This window comes from Pyrus communis, chromosome 10 (genome assembly GCF_041283825.1).
Source record: "Pyrus communis isolate YQ-2024b chromosome 10, ASM4128382v1, whole genome shotgun sequence".
Classification (NCBI taxonomy): domain Eukaryota; kingdom Viridiplantae; phylum Streptophyta; class Magnoliopsida; order Rosales; family Rosaceae; genus Pyrus; species Pyrus communis.
The window spans coordinates 15,797,479-15,815,540 of record NC_142574.1 but is presented as its reverse complement, the minus strand read 5'-3'; the positions used below and the strand labels follow the sequence as shown (position 1 = coordinate 15,815,540).

Genomic DNA, 18,062 nt, shown 5'->3' with positions numbered 1-18,062 from the left:
CATTTCATGATAACTGTCTTTGTCTTAATACAAAAGATACATTGCATTTCTCTCTCTCTCTCTCAGCTTATATTTTATTCTTCAAGCTTGTGCGTTTCTGGGTTGTTATGAGTTGGGGCTCACATGCTTAATTCGGTCGTTGATCACTGCACGCAGCACCGACAATATTTTCACCAATCATTTGTCTCAAAAGGCCTTCATTTTGCCACGTAACTTGTATTTTTGAGAGAAAAGTTTGGTGACATAAATGTGGTGGTTGGAAGTTGGCACCAGATTAAGGTGCATTGCAGATCTCTATGAATACGTGGTACGAAGAACTTTTGCTAGATAGTAGAATTATTATTATTATTATTTTTTAAATTTTTATCATCGATCACGTAGATTTGGGAATCACTTCATTCAAATGGACCCCAACAAACCATAACATTAATTTAGAATGACGAAAAATAAAAAGGAAACCACTCATGAGCATTACAATTCTACCTAGATCGAGCTAACGGTAGAGTGCGTAATATATGGAAGGGACAACAGTACGTAGATGGGAAGGGATAAGTGGAAAGGATAACAGACCACTTACTACGGGGTCCTTATCTCATGAATAGTTTGACCTAATTGATTAAACTTCATCGGACCCCATCTGCAGACTACAATCCCTTCATATATATATATATATATATATATATATATGTAGTTTCAAGTGCTTCTTCTGAGTAGTTCTTCTCCTGATTCTCCTTTTTCATATAATCCACCATGTTTCTGCAAGTGCTTCTCCTTTTCCTCCTTTTTCACATTTATGTTGCTGCATCAAGTTGGTCCATCATCAACTCCCTACCGGGCTTTTCCGGTGATCTACCCTTCAAACTTGAAACTGGGTTGGTATATATTTTTTTATTTATTTATAAACTTATCATCTTCTATTTTTTATAAGTGCACTTATATTCATTCTTTTGAGTACATGTGAAACGATCGAGTTCGGGCCATAACTTTTGAAGTTTGAACCAAGTTTCGACCGAAACTTTTAGAAATCACCATTAAAGATTATCTCAGCACAAACAAACAAACAAAAATAAAATACAATAAAAAAATAAAAAATGAACATTCTCACATATTGGAAATGAATGGTTTGATTATAACATTTTAGACAAATAGGTTCACTCACGAAGTGGACACAAGTATTGTCCCTAAAATATATGAATAATGCTAGAGAGACTAAATTTGCAAACTAAATGATGTGTCACAAATATGAATAAGCATGTTTATCAACTTTTAAGTAGTAAACCAATCATCAACTTCTATGCCCTTTAGTTTTCAAAACTTAGTCTCCAAATTTAGTCTCACTAGCATTATCCAAAATATAATATGTCAGTTAGACCAACATTGTTATTAATTAACACTTGAAAATTATAATCATGCATTCCTTCCTCCTTTATAGCCAGAGATTAGAGATTAGTGTATGATAACTTTTCAGTATACTAATACTGTTGAAATTAAAAATTACAAAACCTACGTGGCGCGCAGGCCGAGTAACTAATAAATTAACTACATCATTCGGTTGAATGCGGGGTGTGCCAACTCGTCAGCCGAGCTCGGCCGAGGAGTAAAATTCATTGATGTTGCGTTGAGCGGGTTGCTGACTTCTTTATCTTGCGACTGCGGTCTAGGAAGGAATAGATCTTGGCCTTTGGATTCTTAAGCCTGAAGACAAGGCTGCTAGTTCTGCGAAGTTCACAAATTGTCGACGCCCGATTCGATCACAGTGATTATATTCATAAGAGTATAAGCACGTCGAATCGACACCAGACTATACGGACACAAGTACTCAAAGGTGATGTTTGTCTTGATGGTGAATGTGGTTCGGCCGTTAGAATGCCAAACTCTGAAACTCACTTGTGAGTATCCAATCATAAAATCACTCGGCGTCCAATACGCCGAATGTCGTGACTCGTAACACCTTACTTCGCCGAGAAGGCTAATAAGATGACCTCTGCCAACAAAGATTCGAAAACCCTTCTCGATCGAGACTTGGATAGGTAACCAGTCGGCCTCGACGCAATGCTGTTTATCCAAACTGAAGGTGCTCCTCTGTCGGCTGATTCTACAACAACAGTGATGTTTATCCAAACTGAAGATGGTTGCCGGTTGCCTTCATAGTGCTGTTTATCCAAACTGAAGATGTGTCGGCAAGGAAAAGAAGATTAAAAAAAATCTGAAGATGTTTGAGAGGTTTTGCGCAAGGCAATTGTATGTTGCATTGAAGGTCCCGAATTGTTTCATGATGTCTTGTATTTATAGCACCAACTTCTTCTTGAGATTGAATTAAACTCATATCTGGACTGGGATTCCTTGTTTTGTTCCAACTTTGCTTCGAACAACCCTACTCCCACTAGGACTTTGAACTTACCCCTTTTTAGGGCTTTATTCATTGTTGGTCGAGAATCCTAATTGCACTAGGACTTCCTCAACCCCTTTGCTTATTTGAACTACTTATTCTTGTGATAGGACTCGACCATCCCTGCTGAATGGCCCGGAATGACCAAACAACCCATAGTACTTTTGACACGGCTTTGGGCCGAGCACAAACCTACACTCGGCCCAACAATATTATTTTGGGCCCAAACATTGCCCTCTCGCTTCTGAGGTCGTTGACTGCCAACCTTTGGTCGGATCTCGACCTTAAAGAAGCGAAAACATCTTTTGCCTTTAGACTTAACAGCTTTCGATAACCATTACCATGCGCATTTATGGAATATGATTGCACGATCTTCGTTACTCCCGACATACTGCCACATGTCGATAAACCTAACAATTCTCAATCATGGCCCTCGAAAATGTGCGCCCGTTGAAACGTCTCTTCCTCATTAATGCATTAAAACCGCCGCCACACGCAATCGTGCGTCCCAAATCCCCGAGAACCTCGATCCTATCCTTGAAGATTCCCAAGATATCCAAAATGATTGGCCATTTCCCGTTTGATTTTCCCTCAAATTCAAAAATCTAGTGCTTCCGAATACCAAACGTTTGATCTTCCTTCTGAAATGTTTATAAATACCCAAATTTCTTTCATTTGCATCCCACACCTTCAAAAACTTTGAAACTTCCTTTCGCCATTCTTGCTTTCTCAAACTAGAAGATCTCAAGCTCATCTCTCACAAACCCCTTTTAAACCCTCGTGAACCTTTGAATCCTCACCAATGGCTTCCTTCATCTCAAAGCTCTCCGACGAGTGCAACAAATGCAAAGATTTCATTGATCGGAGCGCTATCAAAACGCTACGCTTCGAGAGCGACCTAAACACCACTCATCAAATTCTGGGGCCACTTTTTAAAGATGTAGTGGCATCGTGCATCACCAACCTCCTCAAGGAACAGTGCCTAACACCCTTGCTGTAAGGGTTTGACTGGTGCTTGGCACAGCCCCTAGGAGCTTGGCCCTCGACCACTACAGCCTGGGCAACCTAGGTTGAACGAATGGAAACATTCTTCGGCAAAGAATGGGAAGCTCTTGGCATTTACGATGCCATCAAGCTCTCGACCATGGAGATCACCATGGATAAAGAGCTGCTCATGGCGGCTCTGAGTTTGTGGTGTTCGCCCACCAACACCAAGATCTTTCCTTTTGGCCCTCTGAGCCCTACTGTCCTTGATATTTCAGCTATCCTTGGGACTTCCTCATCTGGTCTTCCAATAGATGCTGCCCTTTCCGAGTGCCCGTCGAACCTCGACCTAAAAACACTGTTCGACGATCGGGCCGTTGAGACACTCAACCGAGGAGGTCAGGAACCCTCGAAAGAAGAAGTTCAAAAATTGCATAAGAACTTTTTCAACTACAACATCTTCATCCTCCATTTTGCTGGCCATGGGGATGCGAGCTTGAAGAAAGGCGAGCACGAAGCCTTCCTGTTCTATTAGTACAATAAGTTTATCTGTTGTACCAAGTCGAATAAATGCTTGGTCGAGAATATGCCGGTAGCTCAAGCCTTGGCGAGCAGTCACTCCTTGGTGCTTAGTCCGGCCATCTTTGCCAATTTCTTCCATTGTTTGCCCGAAGCAACCATCAACAAAATCGACCCGCACCAGAACAGACCTCTTTGGGTATTCCAAATTTTGTTGCAAGTTTATTTTTCCACACTTCGCCCTGAAGTCCCCATTTTCCAACCTACCGCAGCGCTTGGTCCTCAATTGGCCTCTCGATCGGCGCCTCATCACCGGGCCGATAAAGTCCTTAAACACTTCTTCGGCCTGGACGTCATTTCTGACGACGAGTTCTTAGTATGTCGGGGTCAGGAATACCCTGCCTCGATCAGGCTTCCGAAGACGGCATAGGATGAGACTGAAGATGCTAATCTTCGTCAACACTAGGGGTCGTTCGTATTGATATGCGACCTTCCCCTTGGTTGTGACGCCCGCCGAGCCAGTTAGGAGGTCTATCGTCCCCATTTCGTTGTCCAGCAACTCGGCTACCTCCAAGGTTGCCTAGTACTCCTACTCACTTCTCGCTCTCTCTTAAGTCGAGGACGTCTTTCTGGTTCCTCTGAGAATGAATGTAAAACGACGGAACAAGAGTTTCAGGATAAGTGTAAAAAATTTCGACTCCGACCGACTGTTCCTGAATCTCTGGGTACTAACACCTTTGGGGACTGGTGGAAAGAGTACACCTGCGACTTCTTCGGCGTCTCAGCCGAAGACGTGGTCAATAAAATCTTCAGCGACCGACCCAAACAAGCTCATGCAGCCCAATCCAATGAAACGACCCAAGGTATATTATCGTTTCTCCCTTTGTACTTCAACTACTTGCTCAATGTTACTGACTCGACTTTGCTCTTCTCAGGTGGTCGTGTGTTGAAATGAGTGGACGTGGTTGCCGTGGCAGTGGCCAAGAAAAAATTGGTCCCCTCCTCGAAAAAGGCTACAACTACCGGGCGAACCCTGCCGACCAAGCGGCTCCATCAGGATGCCGAGACGGGAGATGACGCTCCTTAACTTTTGAAACGCGTCAAGAAATTGACGAAAAAAGGGGAACGGGAGATTCACATCATCTCCAGCCAAACCACGGAAGCGACCGCTCCTATCGTCTCTCCTCCCGTCCCGGTTGTCCAGGCTTCAATGGACCAATTGCCATTGCCATCTCATCACCCGGCCGTACCGACAACGGTTACGGCCGAACCGGCTGCTGCTCCAACTGTGGCTTCGGAGCTGGTCGTTGTGCCTGCTTTGGAGGAAACGGTCGCACCCGTCGAGGCATCCCCCATCCAAAGACCGACAATCATTTTGGAAAATGTATGATTCCATTGCTAATGATCTTCATTTATCTGATTTTCAAGTCGTAATAGCTTTTCATTTCAGGACGATGAAAGCAACAAGGGTGACGAAATTCCACTCGAGCGTCGTCCTCAACCAGCCAACTTTTCTTCCGTTAATCCTCTTTCTGTAGTCTAGGCAGCCGCCCAACCGGATCCTCCTACAGCCGATCGTGGGAAGAGACCCCTGGTTGAGCCTGAGGCGACGGTCGAAACGCTGCTTCATCCACAAAATGAAGACCTCAACATTCCTCCACAAGAAGTTACCTCGACTTTTGTAAGGCTCACTCTTCTTTCTTTATTAATTTTATTATGACGCATTTGAACTCAGGAAAATATTAAATGTCAAGTGCCCGAACGTTTATTTCACCGACAGTTTTATGTGCCAAAGGGTGTTGTCTATATTTCCTGGCCACCTCAGTGGCCATCAAATGTAGATAACCTCCATCAACCGCGTGAATTGAGAAGCGGTCTCAGGTACTGGGCTCGGCCATTAAGTTCTCTTGGTTCGAGTAATGAACCAGAGGACATGGCCGAAGTTTCCTTCCGGCAGGTTTAGAAACACATTCCCTTTGTTATGCATTCCATATAATTTTCCTTCTGCCGACATTTCTCCTTCCTGTGTAACCTTTATGAGAGGTCGAGCTCGAGGCCTTGATTGCGACTACCTCGAGGGAGGCTGGCTCTTCAGCGACCGGAACAGAAACTTCCGCGTAAATGGCCGAACCAAATGCCCTCATCAAGCTACAGGAATTGCTATCTCTTTCGGCATCACAAATCCTTGAGTGCCAAGGCCTCGACTCCGTAGGGACATATCTGAACGATCTTGCGGTTGATGGTCAGTTAAGCAACGAAGCCATTACTCGAGCTTCTTCTGCTCTGGAATGAACTCGAGAGTATTTCGGTATTTTCGAGAGAGTTCTCTAGGCCAAAGATGACTTGAAAGCTGTGATGGTTGTTCAAGAAGCTTTACGTCCACGGGTTGATATGCTGAAAATAAAAAAAGAGGTGTTGGCCAACCTTGACCGTCAAATTGCGGAACTTCAAAACCATAGGTCGGCAGTTGCTTCCGAGCTAGCAAGAGATTTCGAGTTGGGCGGCAAATCCTACCTGACCGAATATGCGGCTAATGTGCAGCATGTCGAGCAGCTGAAGATGGATAAGAGGAATCGGCAAGCCGAAGTCACGATGGGTGAAGTGAGGTGGTTAGAATTAAAGGTTGTTCTCGAAACTCTCATTCCCTCCTCACCTTAAGGGTATCTCGCTATAGATCGACCATATGTACTTGTTTACTCATTTTTACGAGCTTATTCATGAAATAGACTACTTTTGCATTCCCATGTGACCGGATAATACTTCTTTAAGACCTTCCCATTGATTGGTAACTTATGAATTAACCCGGTCCAGTCTCTAAGATGATATGCCCCCTTGTCGAGAACCTTGTGGACGATGAATGGTCCTTCCCAATTTGACGACCATTTGTCGAACCTGTGGTCTTTAATTCCTATGGGCAACACAATTTGCCAAACCAATTCTCCTTCGCCGAACATTTTTTGTCTGACACGTTGATTATAAGCTCGCTCGGTAATTTTCTTCTGTGTTATTAATAAATTACACGCGTCGATCCGAATTTCTTCTAAGTCTTCTAACTGTTGTCGCATAGCTTGACTACATTCGGCACTAAACAAACTACTCTGCTCGATCACTCGTAATGAGTTTATACTTAGCTCGACTGGTAACATAGTATCGTGTCCGTAAGTTAACGCGTAGGGAGTTGTTCCAGTGGCGGATCGGGGTGAAGTTCGGTAGGCCCATAATGATTCATTTAACTTTAAATGCCATATCTCAGGCCCCTCTCTTACCGTTTTCAAGAATGCCGATTAATACCTTATTGCTTGTTTCAGCTTGCCCGTTCGCTTATGGGTAATACGGCGTAGACTGCTCAAGTTGAATATTCAGACTCGTCGTGTATTCCCTAAACCTGTCGGCTATGAAGATTGTGCCATTGTCGGTTATGATCGTTTCTGGTATGCCGAACCTGGTCACAATATTTTCCTCTATGAAACTACAAACCTCTTTGGCTGTTAATTCGACATATGATTTTACCTCGACCCACTTAGTGAAGTAATCGGTTGCTACTATTATCCACGCGTGTTTTGCCACTCCAAAAGATGGTGTGATTTTGCCGATTACGTCCATTGCCCATCCCCTGAATGTCCATGGTTTAGTAACTGGGTGGAGTAATTCGACCGAGACTTTCTGCACTAGTCCATGAATATGGCACAGTATACATCCCTGTGCATATTCGATGCAATCCTTTAATATACTTGGCCAGAAGTAACCGTGTCGTCGGAGCAACCTAGTGCATTTTGCGTCCTGATTGGTGAGCTCCACAAATTCCTTCATGTACTTCGGCCATTGCTTGGACAGCCTCCCGTGGACCGAGGCACAGTAATAGTAACCCATCCTCACCCTTTCGATATAATTCATTTTGGTATGACACGTAATTCGTGGCGTGGACCCTCGTTCTCCGGTCGTGTTTCCCATTGAGGTTATCGAGATATCATAGAATCGTCTTTCTCTAATCGTCTAGTAGTGTCTTGATGGCACATACTTCTACGGGGTCTTCCCGCTCTAGTAACAATGGTAACGACATCACCCTCGTGCGTATCACGTGATTGCGCTGGAGAATTTGCTGATTGACCAAGGCTGGGTACGATCGCAAGACTGTGGGTGTTACCCGGCCTAGCTTACCCCCCGTGAGTTGTGCTCCGAAGGTGATTTGGGCTAGTTCGTCAACGTCAGTGTTCCAAATAAGTGAAATGTGCTCAAATGTAATCTATTCAAACGACTCGGCCAAATAGGTGGCGACCATGTGATAAGGCGCTAAAGTACAACTCATGCAACGGAAAACGTCGTTGAGTTGGTTAATCACCAGTTTAGAATCACCAAGGACGAGAACACAGGTTGCTCTTAAATCGTGTAGGACGTGAAGGCCGATGATAAGAGCTTCATACTCGGCTTGATTATTCGTACAGCCGATATCTAACTTGAGAGAAAAATACCAACGGTAATGGTTGGGTGATTGAATGGCAATACCAACACCAGTTGAGGTCGAGGTGCTGGAACCATCAAAATGCATCGTCCAATGGTTGTCACGTGTTATGATTAAGCCGATGTCGACATCACTGCCCCCAAAGCCATAAGGAGAAGGGTGTTGGGCCAAAAAATCGGCAAGAATTTGGCCTTTGACGACCTTTTGGGGTACGTACTGCAAACTGAACTCTGATAAAGCCATTGTCCATTTCTCAATTCGGCCTTTGACGATAGGCCGAGTGAGCATGTAACGAATAACATCTGTTTGGGCAATGACCTGCATAACTGATGGGAGCATGTAGTGCCGAAGTTTTGATGCGGCAAAAAACTGAGCTAAGCAAAGTTTGTCGACAAGTGAATAATTGAGCTCCGGTGAATTCAGATTACGGCTGAGATAAAAGATAGCTTGTTCACACCCAGCATCGTTATCTTGCGTAAGGAGATAACCGATAGATTCAGCGGTTGCTGAAATGTACAGTTTGAGAGGTTTATCGCGACAAGGTGGAACTACTACTGATGGCGTGGAAAAGGACACCTTGATTTGCGCAAAAGCCATTCGGTGTTCTTCGCGCCACTCAAACTTGTCAGAATCCTTAAGTTTGAGGAGCGTAGAGAATGCTTTCATTTAACTTGCCGAATTAGCGATGAAATGGCAGAGAAAATTTATCTTCCCGAGCAATGACTGGAGTTGCTTCTTGGTTGTCGGGGGTGGAGCGCTAATTATTGCGTGACCTTTATTTTTGTCGACTTCAATGCCGCGATGGTGCACCAAAAAACCTAAAAAATTACTGGCCGATACACCGAAGGCTTATTTGGCCGGGTTCATTTTGAGATTATGCTGGCGCATGCGGATGAATGCTTGCCGAAGATTATCCAGGTGTGTTCGGCGGCTTCTCGATTTCACCACCACATCATCGATATAAACTTCTATGACCGTACCGATCAAGTCGTGGAATATCGTATTCATGGCTCGCTGGTATGTGGCGCTGGCATTCTTGAGGCCGAATGGCATGACAACCCATTCGTAGGTACCGAGTGTCCCTGGGTAACGGAATGCGATCTTATAGACGTCAGCCTCAGCGATAAAGATTTGGTTGTAACCGGCATAGCCGTCCATGAAGGACAGCATTTCATGATTGGTTGCTGTATCAATTAGTAAATTTGAGATTGGCATTGTGTATTCATCCTTGGGAGTGGCCAAATTTAAGTAACGGAAATCGATGCAAATGCGGAGGGCTCCACTTTTCTTTAACACCGGGACAATATTGGCTAACCATTCAACGTACCGAGCGGTCTGAATAAACCCGGCTTTCAGAAGCCGAACTAATTCGTCCTTCCCTTTTCCTTTGTTTTTAGGGAGACGAGCATCCACTATACCAATTGTTGTTGAGGGGAAGCGATTGACGTCGATCGCCATCTGTTTCTCCGGGAATTTTAGCTTACCCTTCTCGATCCAATTTTGAATTGCGTCCCAGAACACAACGCAATTATTGGTAGCATGCTTGTTTGAATTATGGTACTTGCAATATGTTTTGCCCTTCAATTCTTCGGCCTTAGGGATGTTGTGTCCTGGCCGAAGTTTGATGATGTTTGCTACCAACAACTGGTCGAAAATTGCATCAGCTTTGGTGATATCGAAAGTGTAAACTTTCGATGTCTTACTCATCTCCTCGGCGGCCGAGTGGGTCTTGGCGTCTTTGGGACTTACTTGAGCTAACGCCTTGCAAACGTATGGTTTATCTATCACTATTTCAACCGCGTCCACACTGGCATACTGGGGGTCCTCACTTTCGGCCAATGCGTAGCTAACCGTGAGATTCTTATATAGTGTTCCCTGAGATAGGGACTTCGATATTTTTTCCTCTTGGAGCAAATAATCATATTGTTCAACGTGTTGAGCAAGTTCGTACATATCTCGAATATTTGCCCCCAGGAATTTCTTTTTGTATTCCACGTCCAAGCCGTTTAGGGCAATTTTGACGAATTCAACTTCAAGAAGAGGTACTCGGTACCAATTCCTGGCCGACTTAAACCTTGTTAAGTATTACATTGAAGATTCGTCAAACGCTTGAGCCATCCTAGCCAACGATGAAACGGACATTTCCATCCCTAGTCGATAGAATTGTTCATGGAATTTCTCGACCAATTCCTCCCAACTCTGGACAGAGTTTGGTGGGAGATTAATGTACCAAGCGAAAGTTGACCCTGTCAGTGAAAAGTTGAATAGCCGTAGTTTATGGAAGTCACTATTAACGTCTCCACATTGCGCTGTGAACTGAGCCACATGTTCTAACAAGGATAAGGATCTTGAAGCCTCTAGGGTATTCAAACCTCTCTACATAAGCTAGGTACGGGTGGATGAATTTTAGGAACTTCAGCCCTTTTTTTAGGGCCGAGTCAATTATTCTTTGGACCTCGGTCATATTGACGGATGTTGTTTCTTCTCCCTGGTCCGGTCCGTCAGATCTATTGCCTGATACGCCTCTTTTCTCTAAGTTAATTGGTTGTAGCCGAACGGGTCCTTTCTCGGCTTGTAATGGAACATTCGTAAAAGAAGGCTGCCGAGGTTGGCCGACATGGCCATCTCTGAAGGCTTTACTAATTAACAGTTCAAGCATCCTAGTATGTGTATCACTGTTGCTTCGTATTGCGTCTAGTAAATCATTCATTTTCTGGCCAATCGACTGCTCAACCTATCAATATTGTTCATCGAGTCGTCTTTGAAGAAACGACCTAGTTGGCGGATCAAAACCCTCCTTACCATCTTCGTTGCAATCTTCCACTATTCCTTCAACGAAAATGCCTGCCATTTGGTTGGAAATTTCTGGGTTGCAAGGCTGTCCGCCGAGACAAATTTCTTTATCTCGGCGTGTCGCACTTGTAGCCTTACGCGGCTTAACAATGATCGGACTTTGCGCCTAAGGCAAATCTTGCCTAAGGCCTTGCACTGGTAAGTCAGTTGTTGACTTTCCCATAATTGTTTTCTTCTTTACGAACCATGTCTCAATGGTCATGAACTCCGAAGGTCTAGCAAAATGTCCCACTGGGCGTGCCAAAATGTTGACCCTAAAAAGTACATAACCTACGTGGCGCGCAGGCCGAGTAACTAATAAGCTAACTACGTCCTTCGGTTGAATGCGGGGCGTGCCAACTCGTCGGCCGAAGAGTAAAATTCGTTGATGTTGTGATGAGCGCGTTGCTGACTTCTTTATCTTGCGACTGCGGCAAAGGAAGGAACAGATCTCGGCCTTTGGATTCTTGAGCCTGAAGACAAGGTTGCTAGTCCTGCGAAGTTCACAAATTGTCGGCGTCCGATTCAGTCACAGTGATTATGTTCGTAAGAGTATAAGCACGTTGAATCGACACTAGACTATACGAACACAAGTACTCAAAGGTGACGTATGTCTTGATGATGAATGTGGTTCAGTCGTCAGAATGCCGAACTCTGAAACTCACTTGTGAGTATCCAATCATAAAATCACTCGGCGTCCAATACGCCGAATGTCGTGACTCGTAACACCTTACTTCGCCGAGAAGGCTAATAAGATGACCTCTGCCAACAAGGATTCAAAAACCCTTCTCGACCGAGACTTAGATAGGTAACCAGTCGGCCTTGACGCAGTGTTGTTTATCCAAACTGAAGGTACTCCTCGGTCGACTGATTCTACGGCAACAGTGCTATTTATCCAAACTGAAGATGTGTCGGCGAGGAAAAGAAAATTAAAAAAAAACTCAAGATGTTTGAGAGGTTTTGCGCAAGGCAATTGTGTGTTGCATTGAAGGTCCCGAATTATTGCATGATGTCTTGTATTTATAGCACCAACTCCTTCTCGAGATTGAATTAAACTCATATTTGGACTGGGATTCCTTGTTTTGTTCCAACTTTGCTTCGAACAACCCTACTCCCACTAGGACTTTGAACTCACCCCTTTTTAGGGCTTTATTCATTGTTGGTCGAGAATCCTAATTGCACTAGGACTTCCTCGACCCCTTTGCTTATCTGAACTACTCCTTCTTGTGATAGAACTCGACCATCCCTGCTAAATGGCCCGGAATCACCAGACAGCCCATAGTACTTTTGACACGGCTTTGGGCCAAGTACAAACCTATACTCGGCCCAACAATATTATTTTGGGCCCAAATAGTACCAAAACTGTTTTATTTGGTAAACTTGAACTATTTTGTGAAGTTTAATCTGGTGCCAGATGTATATGGCTACGATGAATGGGTTTTGACTTAGAAACCAGCAGATAGATTTGAATGATCACTAGAAACAAAATGCTCTCTTTCCTGCACTCTGTTTTCTGCAGCAAAGCTGCTCATATTTGCTATATACATATACATATATATATATATATATATATATATATATATAAAATATATGTTCCTTCATCTTTTGTAATATAATCTATGTGTTTAGTTGATTAAACTAAAATAGCTCCATTAGTTATATTGCAATATATATACATCAGAAATATCACATTATGTCTTTAATTATATGAAGGTATGTCGGAGTGGGCGACGATGATGATGTGCAATTATTTTATTACTTTATTGAGTCTGAGAGGAGTCCCGAGAACGATCCTCTTGTGCTTTGGCTCACCGGAGGTCCCGCGTGTTCTGGTTTTCATACCCTTGTATACGTAAATATCGATCGGTACGTACAAATTTCTGTTTCAGTACTGTTATGTATATATCCTTTTACTGATAAGTAACCCTACCCCTTAAAAGGCTTGCCCGAATATTTGTGACTGGGTCATTCACCAAAATAAGTATCTCTATACGCGATAAGTACATAATAGTTTCGTATAGTTAATTCTTACAAACAGGTTTAAGGTATGTACTTGTAATTTTGCTGTAGGTCCACTTTCATTTGACTACGCACATTCCATTGGCAACAAGCCAAAATTGAAGTTGAACCCATACTCATGGACAAAGGTGCGAAACTTCGATTGCCTTGTGCCTGTTTGGGATTTTATGTTTGATAAAATAGCTAATCTTTACCATCTTGTGTGAATCTCTTTCTTAAAAGATCACGTCTTTATTTTTCTTATATAACCCTTATGTACAACAAACATTATTTACAAAATAAGGATAAGACAATTATTTATACTAATTTGAAATTGAAATAAAAATAAATTTCTTCAATATTTTTCTCCCACCACCCTCTCCCTTTCATATATTTCTTATATAACCCCAAAAATTTCAGGTTGCCAGCATAATATTTATAGATGCACCTGTGGGCACAGGATTTTCATATGCAACAACTTGGAAAGGATACAATACAAGTGACACGTCCCATGCCGCACAGACATATCAGTTTCTTAGAAAGGTTGGAGAATTCACTAAAAGGGTTATTTTAGGCTTTTGGTACATGAATTGTTGGGCTTAAACCCTAGTAATTAACTGTTGATTTTTCTTTTCACTGATGTGGAGCAGTGGCTTGTAGATCACCCCAAGTTCCTCAACAATCCACTCTATATTGGTGGAGAGTCTTATTCGGGCATAGTCCTTCCTGTTGTTGTTCAAGAAATAGCCGATGGTAATTAATCCTCTTGCATTTTATTACGTTCGGACTAATTTGTTTTAATTTGTTTTCTATTAATTCTTCTGCAGGTAATGAAAAAGGAGTTGCGCCAGCAATGAATCTTAAAGTACATTTTTTGCCATTGAATTTTTAGTCATTTCGGTTCCTTTCTACTTAAATCATTTCTAGTCATCAATGACATCTCGGATTCTCAGGGGTATGTGCTTGGCAACCCGGCGATACATTCAGCACACAGATATAGTAATTATGTTGTACCCTTTTCTCACTTAAAAGCACTAATATCAGATGAACTATACCAGGTGAATATATACCCTTTGCTTTGTTTGCTTGCATGCATGTACCTGATGTAAGAATATTTTTGTGCTTACTAAAGTATGGCCGGCCAGTATTACGTAACAGAGAATGCTAGCTATCTTTCTAGTTTGGATTTTTTTTTTTTTTTTGGGTGGCCTTTCTACTCATCTTTTGACTCGTGAACTCTACCCTTTCATCTAGAACTCAATGTTTTGAAATTACTAATTAAATGATAAGAACTAGGTCCCACCACCTATCTCTCTATGCATTCACTTCTTCACTAACCTTATGCTCTACCAAGTCCTCTCGGAGTAGAGATTTTCCAATGTAACTGTCACACAGGGTGGTATATCACGTGTTACTATATAAATGGTGAGATATGTGTATTAAAAAAATTAATAACTTAAAAATAAAATTTCCCACCACTTACATAAAAACACGTGTATCACCCGCGTTTCTGTCACAACTAAAAATTTCTCCTCTCGGAATAGCCGCCAGTGAGAAAGGTACAAAGAATAAGCTAAATAGAGAAGGTAGCTAGCATTTCTTCGTATATAATACGCACATGTTTTAGTGGGTTGTCCATATTTAAGTTACTATTATGGAGTCATGGATAAAAACTATTAGACAATTAACTCTTGAAGTTATTATATGTATGAAGAAGGTTTGCTTTTCAGGATGAGGCATAATGTGAATATTTGTTTTTCATGGCTTCATCACCTAAAAGTATTATGATTTCTGTATGAATAGAACTCTTGAACATGTGCATGCTTCTTTGAGGGTTTTTTTATTTTTCTTTTTCTTTTATAACGATATTTGGGAGCTAGAGAGTAGAACTGAAATTGTGACTTCTGTTTGACAAAAAAAAAAAAAAAAATTGTGACTTCTAGTGCAAATATGAATGCTTTTAAATAATTGAACTACCAAGCCTGTACATGTACTCTTTGCAGTTCATTTTATGCGTGACAAAAAATTTTGGGAGATGATTGTCTAACAAGATCGTCAAAAGCTTTTTTGATTAAGTTATACGCATATATTAGAATGTGAGCATCCAACGCTATCCAGATTGACAGTATAGGTGGGAGAACCCAAAATTATTTGACTCATGTTTCAATGTAACAAAATATTCAACAATACATCTCTATATGTAATGCTCTTGCACGATGGCGCACACACACATATATCCAAACTAATTTTTTGCTAATGAGATATTATTGTCTCTCTTATGGTGGTCATTGTTAAACTTTCGTAGTCAACTAAAACAAACTGCAAGGGAGAGTATATCGATGTGGATCCAGACAATGACTCATGCCTGGAAGACTTGGACCTTGTCAAAGAGGTGAGTACAGAATGGTCCTAGTGAGGTTCAATCCTGATCAATTTCCTATTTCGTTAATAACTACCTATCTAACTCACTAAAAACTCACTTTACCCTAAAAAAAAAGTTATGGTTTTACTTGTATGAGTAATATTGTGAGATATATCAAGAGGTACTGACTTTACATTTGAATCAACAGTGTGTCAAAGACATAAACGATGTGAATATATTGGAACCAAAATGTATTGATTCATCCCCAACCCCGAACCATCTCAGTAATGACTCTGTAAAACTTCTCCTTCCTTTTTCTCAACTTCCAAGGCAATGGTGCCGGGTGAGCTGCCCTCTATATATTTCTGCACGCACACATGCATTAGTCAATGTAAACTTTTTATTAACTCAGCATGTATCTACATTGCTTTTCATGCAGAAAGACAACTATATCTTCTCTGATATTTGGGCAAATGATAAAGCGGTTCAGAATGCTCTCCACATTCGGGAGGTAATTATTTAGTTATATTCTAATGTTACCAAAAAGAAAAACATAGTAAAATTTAATTAGAAATAATATGATACGAAATCCCGTTTGATAACAATTTCATTTTTAGTTTTAGCTTGTGTTAGAGATAGAGGGGAATACATGGCAGAAATGAGGGATATAGAAGAGCAAGGAAGGATGGAAGATAGTGAGAAGAAATGTATAAGCAAATGTGCACAAATTTAAAACTAAAAACCTAAAACTATATGTTTTCAATTTGCATAATTTGTTTTAAAACTAACCACGAAATAGTTATCATAGGTGACATAATTTTCTGATCAAACTGAGTTTTTGAAATGACAATATCAGGGGAGTATTGAGGAATGGGCGAGATGCAATACGAGCTTACAAACTTCATTTATACATGATATTGCCTCTAGTCTTATTTATCTTGAAAACCTCATAAAACAAGGCTACAGAGTTCTGGTTTACAGGTAATGTGGTATACTCTTACATCAATTCTGTCTTATACTCAAGCTTACAAAAGTTTTAAACAAGAAGCGCTTATTTGTTCGTTAATTCCTTATCCTTGGACAAAATCTTGGGCTGAAAAATCGACAGTGGAGACCAGGACATGAATGTTCCTTATATGGCTACAATTGCTTGGATAGAATCTCTGAACTTGACGGTTGCTAGTCACTGGAAACCATGGCTCGTCAATGGACAAGTTGCAGGGTTGATTTCTAATTCATTTTCTTGTATTTAAGTTCAATCTAGCAAGAAAATTAATTTGCAATTTTCTCAAGCTACACTATGTAAAAATTCTTCCCCAGATACCGAGTGCAGTACACACATGAAAGCTACCAGTTGACACACACAACTATAAAGGCAAGAATTAAAAAAACCATCGTTAACTTTGTTTTTATATACACCAGTTTGTTTGAGCAAAAGCTAAACTAAAATTTCTCTTCGAGCAGGGAGGAGGCCACGCAGCTCCGGAGTACAAACCTGAAGAATGTCTTGCTATGGTTAGCAGGTGGTTCGCGTACTATCCTCTCTAGTCAGTAATTTGAGATTACCAGTCAATCTATTGAAAGATTAAAATTGGACTTATCTTTTTTTTCCATAGCAACATTTTCATCCCATGTTGTACCTGCAAAAGTTCATTAATCAATGTTGTACTAGTGCATCCTCTTTATCGATATATACTGGCAATTTAAGTAGTACCCAATGCCAAGGTGTTTCATGTATACAGTCACTGCTGTCCTCTAGCTCTTTCGCGAGAGTTCTCTCTCCTTTGTGTGAGTTTCCCAGTTCCATCCATTTCGTAGCTGCGGGCTCAAATTCTGTAGCAATGTAATGCTTTCTCCCCAAATTGATGATTTTGGTAATAAGTAGCATTTTTATGATGAACCCTCCATTTGTTTGATGCATAAGCTTGCATCCAAGTTCGAAGGGATGTATACTGATGAGAGGCCCTAGTATGGCTAGGATTGGTGGCAGTACTCTTCTCCCCTGTTGTGCCTTGGCCCGTTCGTTAGTGCGGAACCGAGATTCAGATTACAACCTCACCAAAATCACACACAGTTGAACAAAATAAAATACAAGAAATAAAGACACAGAGAAATTTACGAGGTTTGGCAAAAAACTGCCTACGTCCCCAGAGAGATATTGCTCTTCACTATGAGAATAACAGTACAAGTATACATGAGTTAAATCGACATAACCCAATCTCATATCCCTTGTACACCCACTCACAGAATTTTCCCAAGAGCCTCACTCTACCCCAAGAGTTCTTTCACTAGAATACTTTTCACTCTAGCTCTCTTGATTTTCTCTCAACCATGTTCAACCTTTTCCATGGGAGAGCCGAATGCTCTACCCCTTGGATGCTCTCTATCTCACTTCACAAAGGCATAACCAAATGCCTTAATATAAACAAAAGGCCCCGCCTTCTCTCTCTCCTCTTCTCTCTTTCGGCTCATCATACAAGGCCAATTTGTTGCCTTTGTAAAAGCCACAAATCAAGGGC

The 18,062-nt window shown here is 41.7% G+C and overlaps 1 protein-coding gene across 3 annotated transcripts; it reads left to right on the top strand.

Moving 5' to 3' along the window:
• Positions 1–700: 700 nt before the first annotated feature.
• On the top strand, positions 701–17,443 carry LOC137729477 (serine carboxypeptidase-like 7). 3 transcript variants are annotated; one of them, XM_088678271.1, is made up of 15 exons: positions 5,054–5,276; positions 5,343–5,573; positions 12,897–13,045; positions 13,254–13,330; positions 13,602–13,724; positions 13,832–13,934; positions 14,009–14,046; positions 14,135–14,239; positions 15,487–15,573; positions 15,752–15,886; positions 15,983–16,054; positions 16,400–16,524; positions 16,652–16,765; positions 16,864–16,918; positions 17,008–17,443. In XM_088678271.1, the coding sequence occupies exons 2-15, from the start codon at positions 5,530–5,532 to the stop codon at positions 17,089–17,091; spliced, it is 1,311 nt and encodes a 436-aa protein (XP_088534397.1). In that variant the 5' UTR covers positions 5,054–5,276; positions 5,343–5,529; the 3' UTR covers positions 17,092–17,443. The 3 variants fall into 3 exon arrangements, with proteins under 3 accessions (XP_068324539.2, XP_088534396.1, XP_088534397.1); XM_068468438.2 differs by lacking the exons at positions 5,054–5,276; positions 5,343–5,573 and adding an exon at positions 701–872; XM_088678270.1 differs by lacking the exons at positions 5,054–5,276; positions 5,343–5,573 and adding an exon at positions 703–876.
• Positions 17,444–18,062: the final 619 nt, after the last annotated feature.

Bases quoted from the DNA above. Each gene is read 5' to 3' on its own strand.
- LOC137729477 (XM_068468438.2), top strand. From the start codon at position 751: ATGTTTCTGCAAGTGCTTCTCCTTTTCCTCCTTTTTCACATTTATGTT. The intron at 873-12,896 runs GTTGGTATATAT...AATTATATGAAG, and splicing joins CCCTTCAAACTTGAAACTGG to GTATGTCGGAGTGGGCGACG. The intron at 16,919-17,007 runs GCAAGAATTAAA...CTCTTCGAGCAG, and splicing joins TGACACACACAACTATAAAG to GGAGGAGGCCACGCAGCTCC.